Raw genomic sequence first — 26,662 nt, forward strand, 5'->3', positions numbered from 1 at the left:
GACCAAACTGAATAAAAAAGTCCTGTACCATTTTGCGATCTTCGCAATAGTTATCAAGATACTAATCATTAAAAAAAAAAATTTACATAATGGCCAAGTTTTTGCTTCACTATTCTATTGATCATTTTAATAACTCTAAGTCTGTTTTACGAAACTTAAAGTTATTTGGAAAGACAATGGCATTAAACTTTTGCTGCATATAATTTTGAATAATTTAAACGATTTATTAAAAAAATATTTTTGTGGTTTGGAATAAAATATTTTTGTCTCTATGTCTAATCAAATACTTGGCAATTTGTATGATCTCATATTTGTTTTTGGATAACTTTTATTTGTTAAAATTATATTTTTGGTTTAGATAAAATGTACCTTATGTACGATACACTTGTATATACCTGGCGTAAATTTTTTTTAATGATTAATATCTCGATAACTACTGCGAAGATCGCAAAATGGTAAAGGACTTTTTTGTTCAGTTTGGTCCACACTACCTGCCCACAAGCGCTGTACCATTGAGTACGAGACACCCTGTATAAAATGGAATTATTGTTAATCGTAGCCGACATAAAAATTAACCAATCACGCGACCAAAGAATATCACCATGCTGTACATACCTGGCGTGTGATTGGCTGGCTTTTTGCATGCGCGTTATGCAATTACGCAGGTCTGTCAGTATTCTCACAATCACGGTAACCTCAATTTCTCTTGATTTTCTCAGATTTTCTCGGCGCCCTTGGGGCTTGGCGGCCTCGGCGAAGCTGAATATGGGTAAATAAACATTCATCGGTTTCACCTAACTTGAGGTGTCCTGAATTGTCATCGGCTCGCTAGAGAGGAATCGAGGAATCTGAAATTAAAACTACTGGACATGTAGATGGTCATATATCGATGGTATATAATAAAAATATTTTTCTCTGTAAGTCAGTGATGCACGTAATAATTTTGAATTGTGAACGTAACGCAAGAATATATGAAACAGATGCTGTAAAATCAGTATCATGTGATTAGATAAAGGTCTATTCTCTGCAGCTAAACTAGTATACACTCATTGTATTTAAAATAAAATAAGTATTCAAAGTTTGGCGAAAGCGGAATAAAAAGTTTTAGTGGAATCCAATGCAACAAGGAACAAGATTAATATCAATAGTTGCAGTTAAAAAAAAATAACATTTTGAAATTGGAAAATGTAACATCCTTATTTTGGACATTTGATATGTTACAGAAAATTGAAGTTTTGGGCCTTACATTAGGCTGGAGATAATACTGGCTGCCAAAGATATCACAGTCACTCTATGTTCTTTAATAGAGATCTAATAGAGATCCGCTCGATTATCTTCTTACTCGTTAATTAACTTCATCTTCAATTGTATATTTAAAAACTGATAAAGGAGACATGCATACAACACGCGCCGACACTTCCGAAAGGCGATTTGAGATCCAGTGCAAACTAGAGTCGGAGATCGCTGCTCTGGAAGCTCTAAAGGAAGCGGAGGAACGCAGCCGACGATTGACGAGTGGAGTAGTGGGAATACTCTCTTCCTTGGAAGATCGTTTAGCTACGCTGCGCCGTACGATACTTCCTGTTTACAATGAGACTGGAAACCTCCAAGCTCAGCAACACAGTATGTATTTGATATTTTCTCAGATAGCCAAGTCTGCAAAAACAAATTTTGAACTGAGTATACTACCAATTTCTAATGACGGAAAAGCAGCGAATTTCACATGGAGTTTGTAATATCTAACGATTTTCGTAAATTGCCACCAGACATATAACAAAGTCTGCTGATGTGCTAGTAAATTAATGGCAAAGATTAAATAGAATTTGCAGCTCCTGTTCAATTTCTGTCGTCAGATTGCCCACATGCATAGATCTTGCTCAGTTTCTCGGGCTGTTTGCTGAAATCTTGTACAAAATTTTAAGAATGGAATTCCTGGATTTTCCAGGTTTTTACTCAAAATTCCAGATAAATTAGATCAGTTTATAATGTAACTTTGAAATAAATTGGAGTAAGCAACACAAACAAATTATATATTGTAAGTTAGCAAGAAAAAAGAATTTAAATTTTAAAGTAAAATTCCAAAAATTTCTCCGAGTATTGATAAAATTATTGGAAAATATCAGATTTTCCAGGTTTCTGCAGGTAGTAAACATCCTGGTTCCTATCGTAAATCTGCTGATCTTGTTCTGATCAAATCTGCTGTCCGTTTTGACATATTAACATTTTGCTCTTGAAATTATTTCATATATTCCAAAGTCAAACCCTCTTTGTCAAGATTGTCTTAACATCTTTCCTCGCTCTTACATTACAGATATAGAGAAGACTTTAAGCGTATTGGATCACGCTATTGGATACTATGGCGTGTGTCAAGAGGTAGAAGCCGTAGTACGCGCCGAACCGAGCGGACCTGGCGGTCTGGACGGCTTTCTCGAGGCCATGAATCGACTGTACAACGCTCAGCGGTACTTCCAGAAAAACAATCCTAGCTCGGTCGAGTTACAAAACGTCACAGGTCTCTTCTCGATCGGCCTAGAATCGCTTTACGCCGAGTTCCATGATATTCTCAATCGCCAAAGTAGACCGATCCTTCCTATCGTGCTTCTGGATCTAATCGGCTCTGACGAGGATACGAGCGGCGAGGATGCGCCGCAGTCCCTGTGCCAACTGCCCGAGAGTGTTATGAGCGACTTGCTCAAGATCGCCGAATGGCTCGAGGAAAGGGGCCATCGTAGGCATACAAAGATGTACGCTTCCGTGCGTTCTGGTATTGTCTTGAGATCTCTACTACTGCTCAAGGAACATCAGAAGAGCGCCAGCGGTGGTAGCACCCACGGTGGAAGTCCTATGCCTGTAAATAAATAATATCTTTCTACACTTAACTTTACCAGTTAAATATCTCGAAACTTGTAAGTTTTAGAAGAAAACTTTTTAGACAAAAGTTGTATAGTATATAGAAGGGGACAAATAATGGTAAAATTAATTTTTGAAAAAAAATTTTTCAATATTATATGAAGGTTATATCAAAGATTATATTTTTTTAAATGGAATTATATAATTTTTGTTTACATAATATTCTTCCTGTTACTTTGCGTATAAAAGTATTAGGAAAAGTTATCGAAAAGTCAATAGTTTACGAGGTATTTTACACTAAATTCTGACATATTTGATATAAAGAAAACATACAGTTGGTTTTCAAAAAAGATATGTAGTTTTATATTGCAAATTGTATAATGTTTTTGAAAAGCAATTGTGCGTTTTCTTTATACTAATTCACCTCAATGTTCTATGCATATTAAGGTATACTTAGTTATCAAATAATGAATAGTTTACAAGGTATATTATATTTCATGTCAAAATGTACTAGAATAATGTAAAATATCTCGTAAACTATTGATTTTTCGATAACTTTAATATTTTTATGTGTAGAATAACTTGAAAGAATCATATTATATAAAAAAATTTTATAATTGTCTTTTAAAAAATGACAATAATCTTCATGTGGTCTTGAAAAATTAATTTTTTTCAGAAATTAATTTTATTTGTTCCCTTCTAGATCATGCAACTTTCGTCTAAAAAATTTTCTTCTAAAACTTACGGATTTTAGAAGATATTTGATTAGCAAAGTTAAAATAGGACATCCTGTACATGTAGAAATATGTAATTTTTTTAGATATTATCTACGTTAACATGAATATATTATTCACAGCGAACGAAATTCGCTAACCGACACTCTCTGGACGGTCAGGACGCGGGGCGCAAAGCGTCGCGGCGGCTGCAGCACGCATTGGACAAGGCCAACCGAATGCTGTTAAAAGCATCGCAAACGACGAGGCTGAACCTGGCCCTGAATTCAGTGTCCAGGAAACCGACGCAGCTCACTCCGTACTCGATAGAGGACGCGGCGCCCGACGAGCAGGAGATGGAGAACTATCTCCTGCTGGCAGCCGGTCTGCACAAACTCATACAAGCCGAGCGTGCGCTGGTCGCAAAGATCCTGCCGGCTTCGCTGCAGGCGCAAGTGCTCGAGGCCACCGTGCGCGACGCGATGGATCTGGTCGCGCATGATGGGGACAGCATAGCTACGCGCGCCAAACGCTGTATCACGAGGCGCGATTTCTCTGCCGTTCTCGTGGTTTTCCCGATTTTGAAGCATCTCGGCGAACTGAAGCCCGATCTCGAAAGAACGGTCGAGGATTGCGACTACGCGCTGCGCTCCAAGTTCGCATCTATGCTCGATACATTACATACAACCGTACGTTTCAACTTATATTCTTACGTTTAGATTACGTTTAGATTTAGACGGCCCTGTATGATCTGAATTTTTATTTTAAATAGCAAAATTTTGAATTTTAAATATTTTTAAAGATATTTAACATTATTATTATTATTATTATTATTAACGTTTTAAATTAATTGTCAGGATTTGAAATTAATTACCAAGATCAAATTTATGAAAGGTTTCTCTGAAATTACGGTTTCTTGTAAATACTTGATAATAATAATAATAATACAACTTGAAAGACGGTCCCCTGTCGAAGATCCGTCAACGACACGCAGACATAATCCATTGTGTCTTCCTGGCAGAACTAACCCCAGGTTAGTTAAGACCTGTTTTCCTCCAGAAATAGGGGGTCCCCGACTTGGAGTTGCCAAACCTGCTCAGGCTCGAGAAATTCCGAGCCCAATAGTATTCGTCTTTGTCCAGCATAGGCTGGACATTGACACAGCACGTGGAGACTCGTCTCCTCGTCGTGGCCGCTTTCTACATTTTGGGATGTTACAGCTTGTACATGTGGTAGTTGATGAAGCTGTGGCCCGTGTATTATAAATATTTAATCAGTGGATTAAAAAAGAACATATAGTGCTAGCAACTATAAAGGTGATGACTATACTTTTACATGTAGAATTAATGTACATGATTGAATAAACTTGTGTATATAGTTTAAAATTTTTTTATAATTGCAGTAACTATTTTATAGTAATTGTAATTATGAAATATATTATAACTATAAGTTAATAATTATTGTTAGTTAATTCAACTATGTACATTAATTCCACATATAAAACGTATATAGTTGTTAACTTTATAGCTGCCAATACTACATCTTTTTCTCTTATATTCTTCAAAATACGTTGAGTCTTATTAGCAAATATGTTTTATCCAATATTTTTAAAAATGAAATCGTGAGTAAAGTGTGATTCAGTATCTTCCGGTTCATATGCAATGATTGCGACACATAGATGTGCTCATCAAGTGAATCATACAAAAAAAGATTTTCATATGTTTTGTATGTTTTATACATTTCCAACATCGTTTTATTCGCGATATTTTAGTATATTTTTTATATATTTGTACTAAAAGATTATACTTCAATATATGCAAATTAAATCATTCACTTTTGAGAAATGCTATTAATAGCAACGTATGATATTAATATACAAGTGACGAAAGAATTATTACGAATAAAAATTGATAAGATTTTAAGTATTTGTTTAACTATTTTGATGCGTTAATTATTTGTTATAAATTGAAGAAGAAATCTGGTCTAAAAAGCAATTTTTAAAGTAAATTTCATGAATTTTTTAAAGAAAAGCTATGAGCATAGACATTTTTTCTAATGTAAGATGTATTTTAGATATATATTTATTCATATTTAAATTATACGAATTTTTGAAAATCTCTAAGCTCAATATTTTTGAAGCTATAAACCGCTACTTATATTTCCATGTTCAATAGCTTTTCTCTTAAAAAATTATGAAATTTACCTTGAAAATCGCTTTTCAAACTTTCCCTATTAAGAGAGATTTGTCAAATTATTGAAGGTACACTTGTGAATTTATTTCGAGGAAAGGAAAAAATAGACACAATTCTTTGTTTATTTATTATCATATTGGAGATGTAGAAAATTAATTTGTAATATGAAGGTTTTTAAGAATGTAGAAGTTTTCTACATTAAAAATAAAATTTGAAATCTGAAAATTTCGAGTTTTGCCACGATTCCGTGACTTTTAAAGAAGTAATACTTTCTGATCTAATTTTCTTTAAAACACTTTGTTCTATGGATCAAATCTAAAATGAAACATTAGAAAAGTGTTAAAACGGTACGAACATAAATAATATTAGTTTTTATGCGAAAATATTTTTTACACGAATTTTACATTTATGTTATCATTTTGTGATATTTTTCTAATAGTCTATTTTATGTTCAATCTGTAGAGTAAAGAATGTGTTTTGAGAAAAACTAGACTAGACAATAGCATATTGCTTTCTTAGAAATTACAAAATCGTGGCAAGATATTCGAAATATTCGGGATTATTTTCAATAACAAAAAAATCCTATATTCTTAATAAATTTTATATTACAAATTAACATTCCTACATTTCAAATATAGTAGTAAATAACATTTAAACTGTATCCATTTATTACTTTCTCTCAAATAAATTCGTAAATATTGAGTCTAATTTAATCATATAAATTTCCTCCTGTCTTAAGAATACAAAAAAAAATTGCGTACTCAACATAATGAAACAAAATATTTAATTTTTGTAGGGCGCTAAAGCTTTGGAAGAGTTTGCGGAAAGCGTGAGGAATGAATCCGGCGCGGGTTTGCCCAAGGATGGTACTGTGGCGGAAGGAACTAGCAATGTCCTGGTCTTTCTGGAGCAACTAGCCGAATACGCGGATATGGCTGGCGCTGTTCTTCGACGCAATCTCATCACAGACCAATCTGCGTTGTACTCAAAAGATCCAGAAAATGTACATAAAATGGTTCTCGGTGTATATATCAGTAAGTCTGTGTGCATATCTCATCGTTTATCCTCCGTAATTAAAACATAAACCGGTTAAAAAGAGAAAATCATTAATCTGTGTGTTTTGTCCTTTTGCAGAAAAGGTTCTTGCTCAATTGAATCTGGCGCTAGTGAGTAAAAGCGACGCGTCTTATTCCGATCTCGCTTTACGAGCTTTATTTCGGCTGAATAATCATAATTACGTAGTTAACGCTCTCTGTCGAAGTTCTCTTATGGAGCTACTCTTATTGGCCGAGCCAAGTGCGGAACAAACATATCACGATCTACTTCTCAAAGACAAGATCAATTACGTTACTACGACATTCACCAAGGCCCGATCGTATCTCGCAGACGAGCCAGGTTTGTGCCCAAACATAAAGTTCCTTTGCGAAAAGTTAGATAACGTAAAGTTTCTTTATAACAATGTGTATCCTGACCGTCCGTGTATAACACAAATTAAATTGATAGAAAGGCCATCCGCAGTCATAGCAGGATGTCGGTACTTTAAATATTTCTATTGTCAATTTATATACATATTCTAGATTATTGCGATGAATATTACCACATGCCTCGGTGGTCGAGCTGGTTAAGACTCCCCCCCCCCGAAAAGTCGGGAAGTCCCAGGCTCAAATCATGGCTGAGGTAATATTTTTCGCAGCAAATAATTCTTTATATCACGTCGTTGGAGTAAAAGGGATTTTATTAGATATCGTTGAGCATCAGTATTTATTAAATTGATTATCAATTTAATAATCGTGATAATATTGTTCTATTTCAAGCAAAGAGCTGTGTTGAATCTGTAAGTAACGACACGCAGTTCGTGAAACTAGAATATGTATATAAATTCACATAGAAATATTAGGCGCACCAAGATCCTGCTATGACTACGGATAGCCTTTCTATCAATTTAATTTGTGTAAAATTTCTTGTTTATAGCTTTCAACGAAGCTACGAACAAGATTCCAAATACCTCTCGCAAGTCACAGAAAGAAATAGCAAAAAAAACCACATACTTGTGTTTAGATCGCATTCATAATATCGTGTATTGTTAGTCTACTTTCTGAAACAATCACGGAAGTGTTCAACAATTAGCGGATCTTATTTTAATTGTTAATCGCATTAATTTCCGCACGCGTATAGATCTCGGCGCCAAAACGTTGAAGGAGAAGTTCTTGGGTTTCGCGCGAGAACTCGAGGAAGTGGCCAAGTGTCAACGTTCTTACTCGGTGCCGGACAGACGTCTGCGCGAGGAGTTAAGGAAGGAGCTGCACGAGGCGATCGTGCCGCTGTACACCTCGTTCCACAACAAGTATCGCGGCACGTCGTTCTCGAAGAATCCGGCGAAATACATCAAGTACACGCCCGACCAGATAACGGCGCTGATCAACACGTTTTACGACACCGCCGCGTAATAATGTATACACGCGTAACCGCCGTAAAATGTCGTGCCGAAGATTGTTTTTTTTTCTCTTGACGAAGGAATTAGCAGAGTATTTAATAAACACCCATTTAATAAAGCATATTTAGTTACAATAGTTCTTTTTTTTAGTGATTCTTTTCCATACGGACCGAATCTTCATTTCTTTCTCAAACAGATTGCACAGAGATTAATATGGATCTGCGATGATTGAGTTTAGTTAGGTCTTGGTCCAGCTTCCCCCCTCCCCCGCGTTTTGTTTTATATATATTTATAATATATATATAAAAAACAAGTAACGATTTAGATTCGATCAGCGACTTATGTATATAGCTCATATTACCACTACTACAGTATACGCATACATTACGTAAAATCGTATAGTGTATACTATACGTGGTAATAAGTAGGAATACATTTGAAGTTTCAGCATTTATGTACAGTTGTTACGTTATAGCATATTTTTCTCTCGTTACATCACACACTCATGCTTCTCATATTCGTTCTCACTTTTTCACATACACAAAACATTTGCCCGTCCTCTGCTTCGGTATAATCGCATTTTGTTTTTTTAATGCAGCATTCTGTTTAAATGCAACATTTTATTTTTTTTTTCTTTTTTCCCTTTTTTTATATTCCAGCTCGATGACACGCAGTAATTCCTATGAAAAAGAACGTGAATACATTGTGTGGCACCAATCACAGATCGTCATCAAGAAAACATTTGCCGAGCGAAACAACACGAAGCAGAGAAATCTTTAAACGCTCGATTTGACATTTATACTTGTATCACATACATCTAGAACTCTTGTATACAGTTAGCTATTTTTTTTCTCTTTCTTAAATTACAGTATGTAACATTTACGATAAATGTTTAACCAATTTAGTGGAAGAAGGAAGCCATGTTATGCAGCCGCTGCGCTATCGATTCCGCTTGGAAAATATAGCTATCAGTTTTTTTTTTTCAATTTTTCGCGTATCTATCGGTTAATTATTCGTTTCAGAATCGTCACGAACTGATACCTTCGAGAAGCAGAAACTATTGTTAAACTATTGAACAAAATTAAATATAGGACGTGCACAGTGAACATTGAATGGCATTCGATTACATATCTAACGCCTTCAATTGGATAGATTTTATATACAATTTCTCAAATAAACCTAGGACCTTTTACGAAACGTAACAGATCGGTGTTTTTCAGAGACTAATTAATTTTCTTTGTGAAAGCAACTCTCTGTCTCTCTCTTTCTCTTTCTCTCTCTCTGTTGAAGCTTTGTTAAAGCCTTCTTCAGGTGAACATATTGCATTGAAAAAATGCTCAGAATCAAAAGAAATACTTATGGTTGCTCTAAGTACTTGGAGAAATGTATATATGCGTGGAGTTATCGTTATTCACATTTATATAATGAACATCTATATGAATATCGTCCAAACAGGTTGTTTGCCATGTGTATTCTACGCAAAAAATATTCTCTCTCCCCCTTTTTCTCTCCGAATTTACTTGATGCATATTGAAATCTTTCGCAATAAGGAAAACTACTCTATATTTTTCTCCTTTTTATTCTTCCCCACATTTTAAATGTGTTAACTATACGTGTCCTACCTAAAATGTACAATGGCAAATAGCATAAAATGGTTTTCCTCTTTGATTAAACTGATCAGTATACAGTCAGTGTGTTTGGACGCTTATACAATTATTATGGTAATATTTGCTTTTTTTCTTTTTACCATTCATTATATAATTATTAATTGTAATATTAATAACGTACTTCTAGTATACTGTACAGTGGTTAGTTCAGTTATTTTGGCTTCTTTTACACTCCTTTCGCTTAGAACATCCAGTCGATTCGCATTTAATAGCCCTATAATGTGATTTAGACTGTCTAGACTGGAAGTTTTGCTCATGTCGACAGCAGAAATTCCTTCGTGATTCTTTTTCTCCCCTCTCCTTTAAGATGTGTGATGGAGAATCTCACGTAAGAATAAATTTTATATATCCCGAATTCACGATTCCACGTGTATGAACCCTCTTTTGTTTTGCTCGCTGGAAATTTTTTTATTACCGAACTGACGTTTGTGCGCTTATGCTGGCAGATGTTTGGCAGCAGCCTCTTTGCTGAACGTAGGCTGGTACAACTGGGGTTCCCAAATAGTCAGTAAATTCACCCGATCGATTCGATTAGTGCTTGGTACACTGGAGACAGGTAACACTTTCAACACATTCCAGTACCAACGTGCAAAGAGGGATACATTTAATATTATAGAAGGAAACATCTGCGCTTTGGCTTCACTTGCAGAACGGGGCATAGTACGGCGCGTATCGCCTCGTCGAACACAGTCTTCAGACCTTTCTGTGTCAGAGCGGAGCATTCCAAATATTTGACAGCGCCAATCTCCTTTGCCATTGCTAAACCCTGTCGTAAATGAGATATTTTGATATTTAATAACGTCCCAAATATTGTAACAATTATTGGATATACTAAATGAAACCATTGTCCGCGTCTTATCACAATTTTCTTAATATTGGATGGAACCGTAAGTTTGTTTGGTCACATATTTAAATGCTTTAAGCATTAAAGCATTATGCATAAAAAGCATGAATTATTAAAGCTTTATACTTTAATACATATAACATTACGTTTGAATTTTACTAAAAAAATTAAAAAATCAAACAAACTTACGATCTAAATTCGCAATATATTTGGTATGCAAATAAAACGCTGACTTTAATCATTATCACTCTCTCTTTTTTCTCTACACTGACATACACTTATAATTTTAATCCAAACGTATAATTTTCGTGTTTAAGTATTGACAAGGAAACATTTTATATTGCAAAAGTAATATCAAGAAACTAACGTTACTAGTCGAAAGATCATGATTGTTGAAATAAGTATTCTAGATAACCAAATCTTGGGATCCTATGGATTCTGTATCCAACTTAGGCCAAAACATGTTTGGCTATTTTAACATAGACACCAAAATATCTCGAAAACAATGCATTAAAAAAAGGTTTTAAATAAAAGTTGTAGGGTTCAAAAGGGACCATCAAAGGCTGTACTTAGATTTTAGATACAGGACCCACTTTGGGCCTAATAAAGTCCGAGTTGATTTTTTCGATGGAAATGCTTATGTCTTAGATTCCTATTTTATAGAAAAAAAAAAATAAAGAAAATCTATTCCTGATAATTAAAGTCTTGCCTTCATTGGCAGGATCGTTTCCATAGTATTACCTTCATTAATCGAATTGTCCTTTGGTATTGTCTTCATTGGCTGGAATGGATTTCAAAATAAGAACTTTATTTTATGCCTGTTGGAGGAGGTTTTTAGCAAAAAATTATCAAGAACAGATTTTCCTTATTTTTTTTCCATAGAATATGGAATCCGCAGTAAAACATAAGCATTTCCATCAAACAACTCAACCTGGGTTTTATTGGACTGAAAGTGGGTCCTGGATCCAAAATCTAAGTACATCATATAATGATCCCCTTCGAACCCTACAACTGTATTTGAAAGATTTTTTTCAAAAATGCATTGTTTTCGAGACATTTTGGTGTCTATGTTAAAATGGTCAAACATGTTTCAACCTAGGATACAGAATCCATAGGATCCCAAGATTTGATCACCTAGAATACCTATTTTAAACATATTTCAACTAGTAACGTTAGTTTCTTGATATCACTTTTGCAATATATAAAACGTTCCCTTGTGAGTCTTTGCACAATCGCATAGCAATATTGCATACTTTACGAAGAGTAACGTGATCAAGACAAACCTGAGGGTAAGTAATGGGGGCTAATTTTTTGTCTTTCAAACGCTCGATGGTCTCCTTGTCCTCGCGCAGATCCAGCTTAGTGCCGACCAAGATAATCGGAGTGGCGGGACAGTGGTGGCGTACTTCCGGATACCACTTGGCGCGCACGTTCTCGAAACTCGCCGGGTTCACCAGCGAGAAGCAGATCAGAAAGACGTCGGTTTGCGGATAGGATAGCGGCCGTAGTCTGTCGTAATCCTCCTGCCCCGCCGTGTCCCACAGACCGAGATTAATCGGCTTCCCGTCGACCATCACGTTCGCGGAATAGTTGTCGAATACCGTTGGAATGTACTCCCCGGGAAATGCATTGGTGGTGTAGCTTATCAGTAGGCATGTTTTACCCACCGCACTGTAAGGGAAACAGAATTACGACTGAATTAAAACGCGTAGTCATTCATTGCTCCATCCACTTATATACACGCGAATATAAAGAACGAATTCTCATCGGAAAAGCAACATCTCGCTCGGATGAATCATCGCGCGAGAAAAGTAGAATTTCCGTGAATTCATTTCACAACAATCGGAACAAGTCTTTCGGAGCATAGTCTTTGAAACTAATGGGCCGACAAATCGTGCATTAAGTTATCGCGGCGCGACGACGAGAAGTCGGGAGCGTAGCGTAGAGCATGGAGCGCGTGCCGCTGCGCGACGACACAGGGAGAAAACGTGACGTTCTCGTGAAGACACACGTGAACACACGTCAACGTCGTGCCGCGCGCGCGGCAAGGTCCGCACACACGGGCGTGGTGGCTGACCTCGCTGGCGAGACGAGGTGGCCGCACCGTCGCTCGCCGCGGTCCAGGAAAGTGGGAAAAGATGATCGAGGGAGTTCGGAGGGTTCCGTCCGGAAGGATCCATTCGAAGGTAACCGTCCTCGGTGAAGATCCGGCCGTGAGGACGGCGAATCTCCGCGAGTCGTCCCTCGTCGCTCCCGCTCCCGGAGGAAGTCTCCGGATACGCGGCTGCGACGGGGCCGCTTCTCCGCGGTGGTCCTCGCATGCTACGTACCCGTCGCCGACGACCACGCACTTGATGGCTTGCATCCTGGATGTCCGATGTCGTCGGTAAGTGATATACACACGGAAGCACGTATAAAATCGCACGATGCACTAAGTCGATTCTAAGCGGGAGGGAGAGAGAGATAGATAGAGAGAGAGAGAAAGAGAGAGAGAAGAGAGAGGGCGGGAGAGGAAGAGACAAACGGCGCGGGATGTACGCGACAGGAAGAGGGCAGCGATGACGGAGGGGGAGAAGAAAGAGGAGGGGAAGGAAGAGGAGCGCGAGAGGACAGAGGAGGAAGGGGGGCGGGGAGGGAGGAGGGCGTTAAAGAGAAGAGGTCGCGGGAGGAAGCGCGACAGACGCAGCGATGCGATTGAGGTTAGAGCGCGACGCAGATACGTGACGGAGGCGCGATGAACTCCGGCGACTGATTGGTCAGCAGCGCCCGACTGGGTTGGTTACTCGGTTAGCTGGCTTTGCTTGCTTGCTTGTTTTCGGTCGGCCTGAGGGGGCACACTGGGGCACACACGAAAGCGCGACGACGATCGCAGCGGGAGGCATACGGACTGCCCAAGTCGTCGCCCGTCGGCCGCGATGCACACCTCCGGAATTCCTACGCGACTTCCATGCGCACAATTCACTCGCACGACGAGCGGAGCGCTGTGTGTGTCGTGTGAACACTGCGAATGAGTGCCTGTTCATATATTACGATTATCGACATGCTTGCGTAGGCTGTCAGCAGATGGCGACGCCGTCGCCTCGATATCTCGATTTCACGATATGAATTTAGCCGACATTCATAATATATATTTTTTCATTCATTATTTATAATCTATAAATCGATTGAATTTTTAAATAAATTCCTCAATTTCTCCTTATAAAATCGTTTTTTGTAGTTTACATAAAAATTTTTGAAGAGTAATTAAAAAAACTTAATCCACATAATTTTAATTAATAATTAATATATTTATATAGTTGTTCGCTATTTAATATTTCTTTAATTTTTTTTAAGATATTATTAGCATAATGATATAATGATGATACCGCAATATCATTATTAAAATTACTTAAGTCAATTTATAACTTGATATTACTATCGATCCCTGCAGTAGTTTAAGGAATTATAACAATTATTATAACTTGATATATTACTATCCCAGTTTAAAGAAATTATATAAATTGTGTAAAGACCGAAAATTAAATCAGCGCGCAATTTGTACAGAACTTATAGATATATATGAAAATAATATACAGGGTATCTCGTACTCAATGGTGTATAGCGCATTTGCAGTAGGCAGGTAGTGCAGTGGACCAAACTGAACAAAAAAGTCCTCTAGCATTTTGCGATCTTCGCAATAGTTATCGAGATACTAATCATGCATTTTAAAAAAAGAAAAAATTTTACATAATGGCCAAGTTTTTGCTTCACTATGATTCTATTGATCATTTTATAAATAACTTTAATTGTCTGTTTCACGAAACTTAAAGTTATTTGGAAAGACAAATATGGCATTAAACTTTTGCTGCATATAATTTTGAATCATTTATTAGACAATTTATTTAAAAAATATTTTTTCTGATTTGGAATAAAATATTTTTGTCTCTATACTCTCTATGTCTAATCAAATGGCAATTTGTATGATCTCATATTTGTTTTTGGACAACTTTTATTTGTTAAAATAATATTTTTGGTTTAAATAAGATATGTATGTACCTATAATGTACATACGATACACTTGTATATACTAATTGGCATAAATTTTTTTTAAATAATTATAAGTATCTCGATAACTATTGCGAAGATCGCAAAATGGTAGAAGACTTTTTTGTTCAGTTTGGTCCACACTACCTCCACAAGCGCTGTATCATTGAGTACGAGACATCCTGTATATAAAAATATATATAATATATATAAAATTTGTACAGATATTATAACTAGATATAATATACAGGGTGTCTCATAATAGGTGTATCACCGTTCATGGGTAGGTAGAACGGACTAAACTGAATCGAAAAGTCCTCTACCATTTTGCAAAATTCGCAATCGTAAACCAGACATTAATTTTTGAAGATTGACGAATAAACACGTATTCATCCGGCCCACCGCTGAATGCAAGTGCGTGGCAAGATAAGTAGATTAAACTGAACAAAAAAGTCCTCTACTATTTTGTAAAATTCGCGTTTATTAACGAGATATTAAGTTTATTTGCCGATCTTCAAAAATTAATATCTTGTTAACGATTGCGCATTTTGCAAAATGGTAGAGGACTTTTCTGTTTAGTTTAGTCTGTTCTATTTACCCATGAACGGTGATACACCTATTATGAGACACCCTGTATATAAAATTACAAAAATATATATATTAAAGATCACACATTAAAGATCTAGTTCAGACCGGAAAGTCAGTTCCTTTTTGTAATTTGTATATATATTATTACGCAACATTTAATTAATTATACTGACTAAATAAATTAAACATAAAGTTGAAATTAATATTGTATTGCGTATGAAAAGTATTTTAAAGCATAATTGTAAAAATTTGATAGTCATTTTTGAATAATTTAAATTAAAAATTTTAAAAATTGCGTAACCATATATAATTAATATTATAGCCGACATATCGGCGAATGATTCGAATGCTTCACGCTGAGCCCGCCTAGGCCCCTAGACGCGCCTACTCGGATGGCGTCTTGCGCTGTCGATATTGACACTTTGATTCTAGGTTATGTCTCGTTAATCAATTAGAATATTAGCGATTAAGTGATTAGTTTTAAAAAAGGGTGGTATCTTCTTTTTCTCCTTTTTTTCTTTTATAAACATGTAAATGCCGAAACTACAATGCCACGGAAGATACGCGTCATGTTTGCGACCGCGACAGTGTTGGGTATATGTGTCGTGATATTTCAGGTATATACGTAATATAAATGATATATCCGATCACAACCGCACTGACGACTGTGGTCAGCTAATTGATCCTCATAATTTTCAGTTATGCTTAATATTCCGCGGTCGCAAAAGATTGTCCTTTCTCTCAGGTAATTTATCGTTATTATACAACTTATTACCATAGATGTTAGTTATTGCCGTCGATGCTTCTCGACAAAGACTGACGTATCTCGATGTTCTGTCACGCCCAGATGACGACGTGCCTGTTATATTATGGTGGACGCCGTTCGGTAATAACAATCGGATGAAAACCTGCGAGAACTCTAGATGCTACTTTACGCACAATAAAACGTTCGAGAGGGATGCGCGTTTAAAAGTACGATCTCGTCTGCGTCGTTTTTCTTTACATCTCTAGATTTACTCTTTCTACATTTTCTGAATCAATTTTGAATGTGTTGCACATGTCACTGACTTTTGTAGAGTATTCTGTTTTACGGGAGTAATCTCCGGGTTCGTGATTTGCCCAATTGGAGGAGCAGTGCCATATCTTGGGGCTTACTTCACGAAGAATCGCCCAGAAATAATCCTATACTCGTCCATGAAGAGGCGCTTAATCTTTTCAACTACTCTTCGACTTTTAGCAGATTTAGTAACGTACCACTCACGCTTCTTGATTTACCTAGTCTGGAGGAATTAGTAGGTAAATAATAGAAAAATATGACTAACAAAAATTAAATTTTAAAAAATCACTTCTTCCCAAACATAAAAACCAAAATTGAGGCAAACATTTTAAAGACGTTCTCTTTGTGAGAGACGTCTTAAGGTACCTGTTCACTACTATCTTAGATTGTAATGTTAGAAGCGAAAATCTAGACAGCAAGTAGTCCATAAGTGAGTCATAAGATGGTGTTTTTAAAGCTTACTCTACAATAGCCATAAGCCATAAAAATTGACCAATCGAATGTGAAGAGAATAATAGACTATGATGGGTCAATTTTTACGGCTTACAGCTATTATAGAGTAGGCTTAAGACATGCGTACCAGTTCTGAGAAAATACACAATAAAAATTCTTATAAAATATTTTAAAATGAAAATATGAATGTGAAATAAGTGATGTTTCAATAAAGCATCATAATCGATCGAATCAACTTGTAAAATGTCTCGAAAATTTTCTTATTTTATTAATTAATAATTATATATCTAGAAATGAATTATGTATAAGTAACGAAATAAGCTATGTTCACAACTATGACAACTATTACATTAATTATATATACATATATAAGTAGAAATAAATGATTTAATTTCTTTGTGAAACAAAAAGATAGTTTTCAATATATTTTACAAGTCTATTCTATCAATTGCAAATGTTTCATTGTAGACTATTTCTATTTGAATATATTTTATAAAAATTTTTATTAGTATTTCCTCATATCTGACGGTTAGTCACAATTTGAGATAATAGTGATGAGTAGTGGTGAATGAATAGGAACCTTAAAAACGTTTTATTTTCCAATTAGACTTTGTATCCGTCTCGGCTGTAACTCCAATTTTCCAGTATTCAAGTAGCTACAATAGAACTCCATTTATCCAAACATGTTAAAGGACAAGACAGAACCGAATGGTTCGGATAATAGAGGCTTACTTATTAGGTAATGAACAAATAATGATCTGACGTTCAAAAAACTAAAGTCCAGCATGTCGAGCTTATTGGAGTCTAGTAACGAACTTCTATCTAGTATCGAACTTATTATTTAAATGTTCAGATAATAAGAGCTTAACTACGAGTTTGTATAATGTGAAATTTGTGACGATTGTATCACAGAAAAATTGTGGAGACCGCTTATTTGTCGATTCCAATATATTAGGGATGACCATCCTTTAATATATATATATTTAAAATTATGACTTAAATTTGTTCTATTCAGACTTTTAATTTTATAATTGGCTACCAAATATCTCATTATACTCTGGAACTAATTATAAGCATAAACTTGTTCGTATAAATGGAGTGCGGATAAAGAAAGTTCTACTTTATAGTCGAGAATTTTACGGATAAGTCTTACGTGTATAAAAAGATATAAAAATAGGATATTTGCAGCAAAGTCGTATTACATATCAACCAAAGAGAAATTCGCATTGATGCATGTGGAGAATTTAGCATCAGTATTATACATTCAATCTGACTGTGATACTGCTAGTGACAGGGATCGCTACGTCGTAGAGTTAATGAAACACATACAAGTCGATTCCTACGGAGCATGTGTGAATAATGCTCAGCTTGACGACAGGTATATTTACTTAACACGTTAGTTTTAAAAAGATTAAAAAGAATAAAAAATAAATACATAGGCTCAATTAGAGTATTTTGTATTTTTTTAAAAATCAAATAATAACAATAATTCGATCTTTAAAGATCGAAACTTGTATTGTATATTTAGAGTAATTATTTATATAATTTTTAGCATTGAAATCTTTCGGCTCGTATCCCAGTCATTGTTATTGTTTGATTTTTAACAATGGTTTTAGTTCGAGCAAAAATTAATGATTATAATTATCAGCGGAATAAAAATATGTCTGTTCAGGTTGAAGAACAACTACCTCAGTATTTTAAGTGATCGTGAATTCTTGTCCTTTGTGGCCAAATATAAGTTTACCATAGCCTTTGAGAATGCGATTTGTGACGATTATATCACAGAAAAACTGTGGAGGCCACTTATTGTCGGCTCTGTACCAATATATTACGGTTCACCATCCTTCAAGGTATTTCTCTTTGAACAATTACGATTTTCGAATCTCTCGCAATGAAATCTGTTTTATCTGGATTTTTTATTTTGTAGGATTGGCTACCAAATAACAAATCTGCCATCTCAATATTAGATTTCGCTGGTCCGCTAGAACTCGCCAACTTTTTGCACAATCTTTTAAAAAACGATTCCGCATACGAAGAGTACTTGTCTCACAAATTAAGCGAACGCGAAAATCGCGTTACGAATAGCAAGTTGCTACACGCACTCGAAGCGAGACCGATGGGAATTCCTAATGGATTTGGGAATTACATGGAAGAATTCGAATGCTTTGTCTGTGAACGAATACAGAATAATCGTGAAATAGAACAGAGCGTAGTAACGAAAAAACAGTACGATTGTCCTTTGCCAAGAGATCCGATAACAGGTGAAATCAATAAGCGCATCTGGTGGACCGAACAGTGGAATATTGAGAAATGCGGAGCTAAGCTGTTAACTCATTACATAACTAATAACATCAGCATTAATATAAATCGTTTCGATGAACAGAAGATGACTATGTATGATAATAATGAATGCTGAAGCACATAAAAAAAAAACAAGAAAATCTAGGATTTTTACCATTTTTGATAATATAAATACTCGAATATATACAATTTTTTTCACAATTTTTTGATAATATAAATACTCGAATGATTCTTAGTGAGCTGTAGTGGGAATTATGAATCCGAATAAATTTTATAAGTATTTCTATTTTTCTTTTTTCTTTCTTTTTTTTTTTTGGTATTGTAGAAATATTTTTTACATATTCAGTCTGTATAAAATAACGCATTAAAAATTATTAAATGCATTTTACAAAATGTATAAGCTTGCATGATACAAAAAGATTATGTTCTCGCGCGTACGTATGTACAATATATTTTTGAATTGTAGACAGTATTAGAGTTTAGCATTAAAGTCTTACTTGACTGTAAGAATTGTCGCAATCTCTACCTTATAACTGCATATTATATTAGCGATAAAATTTTGTCTCGCTTTATGTCATTTAAGTGTAGAAATAAAATATAATTTTAATAAAAAGCTACGACTTTTTTTGCACTTTAAACAACTAGTCTTTCTCAATTCGTTGATTTCATTTGCAAAACTGGAGCAGGTACCTTCATCAATTCACACAAGTTATTTCTGATTGGACGTAAATCCGCGATTGGCTGTTCCCAATCTGTAGCGTTCAATTTTGTGAGTATATTCGCTAAATCTTCCTCCGCTATATCCATCTCCTCTCCATAAAGGGTCAATGCTTCGTAAGTACGTATAGCCGTTGTCTTCCTTAAGCTCGTATATTTGTGACACAAAAATATGCTCAATTGACAAAATGCCCTCTTTGCAACAGGTCCTCGTACCTAGAAACATGATATTTAATATAACATTCAATGAGATACAATTTTAATCGTTGTGAATTTTGTAATAAATTGTATATTACAAACTATTATATACGCGCGCACGCATGCACGCACGCACACATAAAACAGTTTATAATGTATAATTCCATCAAAATCTACAATAAAATAAAAAATAAAAAAAAATATATATATATATAATTAATTACTATCATACATATAATTATCGATCGAAGAGCTTACTTAACAATGGATTAACCCACATTTTTATAAAAATGGAGAAAATAAATTCTAAAATTCATCACTTTAACTTTAGAGTTTATTTTCTCTTATGAAATGAGTTAGTCCCATTGACTTATATTATCAATTTTGCAGCAACTGAACAAGGAAAGCATCGATCCTCCCATTGTCCTCTCTCACTGATGTTGCTTTCAATGATGATGTTTTCAATGAGGACGCGCAGTCTATCTTATAAGTATGGTTAGTCAACCGTGTGGCTGCTCTTCAATTAATAATTATTCTTTTCATCAATTTTTACAAATAATTTTACAAACCTGTAGTAACTGGCAGAAAACATTTATACTGCTAATGAGCAGTTTCATATTGCTGGAATATTTTATTTCGTGTTTCAATAGTGTCAATATACGCTCTGAGATTGTATTGTCTGCATCATCTAAGACAGACTGAATGCAGCCTGAACTCAACAAACGATCCAAGAAGGCCAACATCGATGTTATCATTCTTTCATTTTTGTGACTCTCTTCAAATATATTTAATATTTTTTCACATAAATCCCTTAAACCCACCTCATCGATCTCTTGTAGATAAGTAAATAAAGAAACGCTCGAATATTTTACCTAATAAAAGATAGAGAAATTTAGTCATATAAATAGAATTGGTTAAATAATTAATAAAATTACAGATTTTACTAAAAAAAAGTCGGTTAACAATTTTTTTCAAGTAAATTAACTTATGCGCTTAGATGCTTAGATATTTTAAAATATTTTATACAAAATATGATCTCTTGATATCTCAAGATATAATGAGAGATGTCTTTGTATTATTTTTAATAAATAATTAGATATTTACCAAAGACTCGCTTAAACCGCCGACGCTAAATATAATTCCGCGTAATAAATTCATTTTATACGGTGGAAAACTTAACATCTTAATAAATCGTGGAAACGTTGCAGATTCCATTCGCCATTCGATAGTCTCCTTACATTCGTTATACGGAAATATAGCTTTCAACTCGTTATGATATGGTATATTTGCAAGTGGCGGATCGCTATGAAGAAAAAAAGATCATTTAATCATATTTAATCATATTTAATCCTAAATCTTGGTAATTAAAATTCTCCATGTTTTATTTCTAGCTTTTCTATAAGTAAAGAATTGATGTAAATTTCCAGTAAAGATATATATACACCAATGTGCTTTTACCTGTGTATAAGCGCACTGAATACAGTACCAGCCTGAGCTCGAATTCCATCGATCCTCTCGACAGCTTGCTGTGCGATACCGCCAATAATTCCAGCCATTAAATCTTCATTCAGTACAGACGATAGTTTTGCTTGCGATACTAGGTTTGTCAACACCTAGAAAAAATGTAGATATTTTAATAGAAAACAGTCTTTTTATGCACATTGGTAATAATTTTCTATAATGGAATACGTACGTGTAGTCCAATCATAGCTGCTTCTCTCACCCAAGCGCCTATATCACCACGACTATCTATCGTATATTCTTTAAGAGCCAACAAATAACAGTCGTACAGATCTGTCACAAACGACTGCCATTTGTCTGAAAAAAATTTCCTTATTCTCAATAATTTAAAATAGCATTTAAAAAATTTTGAATTGGAACGTTTTAATTAGGATAGTGAATATGTTTAATGAACTTAATTTTTTTTCACGTTATATTTTCGATTATAATGTAATTTTTTAAAACTATATATCACGAGTTTTCAAAATTTAAACACTGCAATCTTATTGTTAGTATAATGTAGATTTTATCTTTTATCACAGTTGTCTTCCATATAAGCAAAAAATCTACCATATCCATATAATCAAAAAATGTGTAATTTTTCTACAAAAATTTATTAGTCGATTTAAAATTTAGAGTCGATTTTCTTTCATTATTTCAAAAATGCAAATTTTTTACTTGTGTCACTTTTCTAGCAACGGAGCGATATATGGAATGGGGACTCACCGACTTCATCAATTCCTAATGTTTGCAGTATCATTGTTAAAGAGTGTAAAGCTTCCTTTCTACTCTCCGCCCATTTCAGTGTGTTCTCAGATACGTGAGTGCATGTGATTAACGAGCTTATAATGTCTTTCACTCTTTCACGAATTACGAACAGTGAGAAATGTCCTGTAAAAAAATGAAACCAAATGAAATAAACTAAATGGAAATATACTTGGGATGTTTGTGTAAACGGGATGTATATTTCGACTTGCCTATTGCTTGTGCAAATCCTATTCTAATGGACTGATTATTTGATTGCAGCGACTCCAGGTAACGATTGACTACAACACCTCGAGCATCGTAATCGATGTCGACGTAATATTCTAGAAAAAAGTTCGTGTGCGCTTCGGCTGCTTTTAATTTGACTGCCGAAACTTCGTGGCTCAAGCATTCTTCTAATAATTTTTGCCAGTCATCTGTATTATCAATGACAAATATTAGATACAAAAACCATTTTTTAAAAAGTACTAAAACAACTTATTTTAATTATTAATTACTTTAGAAGTACTATAGTGATTTTAGCTATTAATACGTGCCTACAACATCCGTAAAATGAATAGGAAAGTGAACAATGGAGCATTTTTTTATTAGCACAGCACAAGCTTGTTTCATTAGCTCTCCCCCAAGACCTTTAAATTGTCCTCTATTTCTGAAAGTACGCACTATATCCTGTATATCAGCTACAGCCGTGGCTCCTGAAAAATCGATTTTGTTATACAATAGATGTTTATAGAAAAATAAAAACTGATCTTCGCGTATAATTTTATATATTCTTACCGATGATACATCCAATTTTGTCATTAAAGTGATTATATAAAGCTTCGAGAATTTCCGCAGTGGCTAGCACTGCACCGTGCCTAACATTCAAGTCGATAGAATTTAGCATGTCCAACAAAGTCGGCACTATTGTATTTATCATGTAATGTGGATCAGCTGCCGTCAGATTAAAAAGCGACTGCAACAAATTACTAATGACAGAACTGAAAATTTGTAATAATGTCTCCATCCGGATTGACATCTGTAAACGTCTAAATTAATATCACTTAGTCGAAACTTAAACTTACTCTAGCCGAGAGCTCCCTGATTGCGGTATCCCAATGCGTAACCTTTTTCGCCACTAGATGATCTATCAAAGGCTTCTTGTATTCTTCGTATTGCGCGATTTGTACGCTTACAGACAGTATTATAAAAGTCAGTCGAGTTTATAAGAAACGTATAGTCATCAACTAAAAGGGTGCAACATTTTTTTCATTTTTGAAACAGTATTCAATGAGCAATTGATTCCCACCAGTGGATCTAACTAATTACGTTCAACCGCTTCACGAGCAAAACTGCATTCCAAAACCCATCAAAATAAAAAGTGTTGCAATCTTTTAGTTGATGATTATACAAGTCGGAATATTTTATTGTCAAATTCTTTTTACCTGATTTTAAGGTACGTATGACTCCTTACGCCAACTTCAAAATAGTCAGCGACAGTCAGTATGTCTATACCATGTGGAAAGTTGCCTTGTCTGCCAACGTTCTCTTGAAATGCCGCAGACGCCGCTCTCCTACAGTTTATCTATCAATGCACAATAACATACGTGAATTATGAATGTAATGAAAGTGAGAATTATGTATAAATCAGAGTCGGGAAAGTTTTATAATTTTACAAAAGTAACTCATTGCCGTTAATGAGTAAAAAAAAAAATTAACAAGCTGTTACAATTTTTCCGTTACTTTTTCATTGAATTTTGATGATCTTTTTTTTTAAGTGGCAACTGTCAAACGTAACACTCCTTTCTTCTAAAACTTGCTTATCCACGTTCTGTACGTATTGTACAACAAAGTAAAAGTTATATCCGTTACCCAAAAAATGTAATCATTAACGTTGCAAATAAAGAAATATAATGTCGTTATCCAATTCATTACTAAAAATTAATTATAACGGTAACGATGTTACAAATAAATGCGTTACTTCCCAACCCTGGTATAATGTACAACTCGTACCTCTCTATCGAAGCACGTTACAACTAATAACATTGCTGCAATTTCTTTGACATAACGTTCGAAAACATGCGGATCGTAGGCTCTTGGAAAAGACCAACATATGTAACAAGCGGCATCCCTGATCAAATAACCAATCGATCCGTAAGCTCTAGGTTCGTCAAAGACTAAGGCCTGCAGAACCACGGGAATGACATCGCTCAAACGATGAGGTAACAATAGGCCACGTCTTCCTGAAATATACACAATAAAAATGTGTGTATGTATATGTATATATTATAAATATACATAAATATATATTTATATATGTGCCACTTATATGTATATATATATATATATATATATATATATATACATATATATATAAAGTGATAGAAGATAGAATAAAAATTCTATTACATCGACGAATATCTCGTCGATGTCTATTATAACGCTAATGGAGCTGTTGAGCCAAGCTAGGTGTAACGTGCTAATGATCTTTTCTGAACTGTGATGGTAAACAAAATTTATTATGAAACTACTTAATGTACAAATTATAACAGACGTTTCGACCCTTTTACATAGCGGTCATTTTCAGTGGGCATATAACGAATTAAATAACCAACCTTATGCACATGTAAACGAATTACGTTCGCAATTTATAAAAGTCCGATGTTTTACAATTTTTGTTTTGGTTTCTAGATTTTTTGGAAAGCATCCTTAGTCCGTGATTTACAAATAGGTGTATGTTTGAATATCCAGAAATCATATGAATTATTAAAAAAACGTTTTTCCTTCTTAAAACGTGCACATTGTGTCAATGACGATTGGAGAATATGAATATGTTTTTTAATAATTCATATGATTTCTGGATATTCAAACATATACCTATTTGTAAATCACGGACTAAGGATGATGCTTTCCAAAGAGTCTAAAAACCAAGACAAGAACTGTAAAACATCGGACTTTTATAAATTGCGAGCGTAATGCGTTTACATGTACATAATGTTGGTTATTTAATTCGTTATATGTCCATTGAGAATGACCGCTATGTAAAAGAGTCGAAACGTCTGTTATAATTTGTACATTAAGTAGCTTCATAATAAATTTTGTTTACCATCACAGTTCAAAAAAGATCATTAAGACGTTACACCTAGCTTGGCTCAACAGCTCCATTATCGTTATAATTTGATTATGAGCCTTTGATAATTTGCGTTTTATTTTAAATAAAAATTCTAATTACATTTCTAAACGTGAAATATACTTACCAAGTTCTGCGAGCGCCAAACAACCACCGTGCCACGCTGAATCTGATTCACGCCCGGAAAAAAGATTTAATACAAAACCCAGGACATCGTCAGCTAAGTCTACTGGCAATCTCGCGGTTATTCTGCCAATACCTTTTGCTGCAGACCACCTATGTCATAATATAATAATATAATACTATCATTATTAATCATTAATAACATAATAGTAATATAAATTAATATAATAGAATAATAAATCATACTAAATATATGAAAGCATAGTTACATAATATATAGTTAAACTATTATATGTTATTATACAGTGTGTGTGTGTGTGTGTGTGTGTGTGTGTGTGTGTGTGTGTGTGTGTTTGAGAGTGTGAGTGTTGAGTGTGTTTGAGTGTGTTTGAGTGTTGAGTGTGTTTAAGTGTTTGAATGTGTATGAGTGAGTGTGTTGAGTGTTGAGTGTGTTTGAGTATGTTGAGTGTGTTTGAGTGTTGAGTGTGTTTAAGTGTTTGAATGTGTATGAGTGAGTGTGTTGAGTGTTGAGTGTGTTTGAGTATGTTGAGTGTTTGAGTGTGTTTGAGTATGTTGAGTGTGTTGAGTGTGTGAGTGTGTTGAGTGTGTTTGAGTGTTGAGTGTGTTGAGTGTTTGAGTGTGTTGAGTGTGTTCGAGTGTGTTGAGTGTTTGAGTGTGTTTGAGCGTTTGAGTGTGTTTGAGCGTGTGTGTATACACACACACGAACGCACGCACACGCAAACACACACACACATACACACGCACACACACACACACACACACACACACACACTGTATAATAACATATAATAGTTTTAACATATAATAGTCCGCGAGATTGTACACACACGCACACGCGCGCACACACACACACGCGCGCGCGCGCGCACACACACCACGCACGCACACGCACGCACACACATTGTATAATAACATAATAGTATAACTATAATATATATACACATATATACAAGGTATCCCCGTGTAAGTAGCCACCTCTTTTTATCTCGTAAACTAACAGAACTGGACCTAATAAATATAATATCAAATTAAACGGCTCTGACTAAACTTTATTGTAAGCACAGTGATCACTTAGAAACATTATTTATGTTAGAGAGCGGAGAAACA

General features: G+C 34.9%; 4 protein-coding genes across 7 annotated transcripts in view; 2 read left to right on the forward strand and 2 right to left on the reverse strand.

The window, feature by feature from the left end:
- The first annotated feature begins 615 nt into the window (after positions 1–615).
- LOC105450331 (exocyst complex component 7) lies at positions 616–8,325 on the forward strand. Of its 4 annotated transcripts, none has more exons than XM_011690119.1 (7): positions 616–917; positions 1,224–1,623; positions 2,312–2,850; positions 3,707–4,252; positions 6,552–6,789; positions 6,890–7,150; positions 7,931–8,325. In XM_011690119.1, the coding sequence occupies exons 2-7, from the start codon at positions 1,395–1,397 to the stop codon at positions 8,200–8,202; spliced, it is 2,085 nt and encodes a 694-aa protein (XP_011688421.1). In that variant the 5' UTR covers positions 616–917; positions 1,224–1,394; the 3' UTR covers positions 8,203–8,325. The 4 variants fall into 4 exon arrangements, with proteins under 4 accessions (XP_011688421.1, XP_011688420.1, XP_011688422.1 ...); XM_011690118.1 differs by having other exon boundaries at positions 616–892; XM_011690120.1 differs by having other exon boundaries at positions 616–769.
- Positions 8,304–13,703, reverse strand: LOC105450330 (ras-related protein Rac1). The gene is made up of 3 exons (XM_011690116.1): positions 13,031–13,703; positions 11,984–12,371; positions 8,304–10,622 (listed from the first exon to the last, which is right to left on the reverse strand). Exons 1-3 carry the CDS (start codon positions 13,063–13,065, stop codon positions 10,467–10,469), a joined length of 579 nt encoding a protein of 192 aa, XP_011688418.1. The 5' UTR covers positions 13,066–13,703; the 3' UTR covers positions 8,304–10,466.
- A 1,960-nt stretch (positions 13,704–15,663) lies between these two features.
- On the forward strand, positions 15,664–19,735 carry LOC105450333 (alpha-(1,3)-fucosyltransferase 10). Its single transcript, XM_011690122.1, has 7 exons — positions 15,664–15,928; positions 16,011–16,056; positions 16,159–16,283; positions 16,388–16,607; positions 18,010–18,199; positions 18,494–18,671; positions 18,749–19,735. The coding sequence occupies exons 1-7, from the start codon at positions 15,860–15,862 to the stop codon at positions 19,235–19,237; spliced, it is 1,317 nt and encodes a 438-aa protein (XP_011688424.1). The 5' UTR covers positions 15,664–15,859; the 3' UTR covers positions 19,238–19,735.
- Positions 19,279–26,662, reverse strand: part of LOC105450332 (tubulin-specific chaperone D) — a 9,826-nt gene continuing 2,442 nt past the window's right edge. Inside the window, exons 5-17 of the mRNA XM_011690121.1 lie at positions 25,539–25,687; positions 24,295–24,524; positions 23,727–23,866; positions 23,367–23,472; positions 23,080–23,257; positions 22,839–22,997; positions 22,515–22,718; positions 22,264–22,428; positions 21,731–21,855; positions 21,496–21,650; positions 21,142–21,340; positions 20,607–20,909; positions 19,279–20,055 (exon numbers count right to left, since the gene is read on the reverse strand). Of these exons, the coding sequence (XP_011688423.1) occupies positions 19,774–20,055; positions 20,607–20,909; positions 21,142–21,340; positions 21,496–21,650; positions 21,731–21,855; positions 22,264–22,428; positions 22,515–22,718; positions 22,839–22,997; positions 23,080–23,257; positions 23,367–23,472; positions 23,727–23,866; positions 24,295–24,524; positions 25,539–25,687 (2,395 nt within the window). The 3' untranslated portion in view covers positions 19,279–19,773. The remainder of the gene's footprint in view (positions 20,056–20,606; positions 20,910–21,141; positions 21,341–21,495; positions 21,651–21,730; positions 21,856–22,263; positions 22,429–22,514; positions 22,719–22,838; positions 22,998–23,079; positions 23,258–23,366; positions 23,473–23,726; positions 23,867–24,294; positions 24,525–25,538; positions 25,688–26,662) is intronic.

The sequence above is a fragment of the Wasmannia auropunctata genome, unplaced genomic scaffold, assembly GCF_000956235.1.
Source record: "Wasmannia auropunctata unplaced genomic scaffold, wasmannia.A_1.0 LD336063.1, whole genome shotgun sequence".
In the NCBI taxonomy this organism is placed as follows: Eukaryota; Metazoa; Arthropoda; class Insecta; order Hymenoptera; family Formicidae; genus Wasmannia; species Wasmannia auropunctata.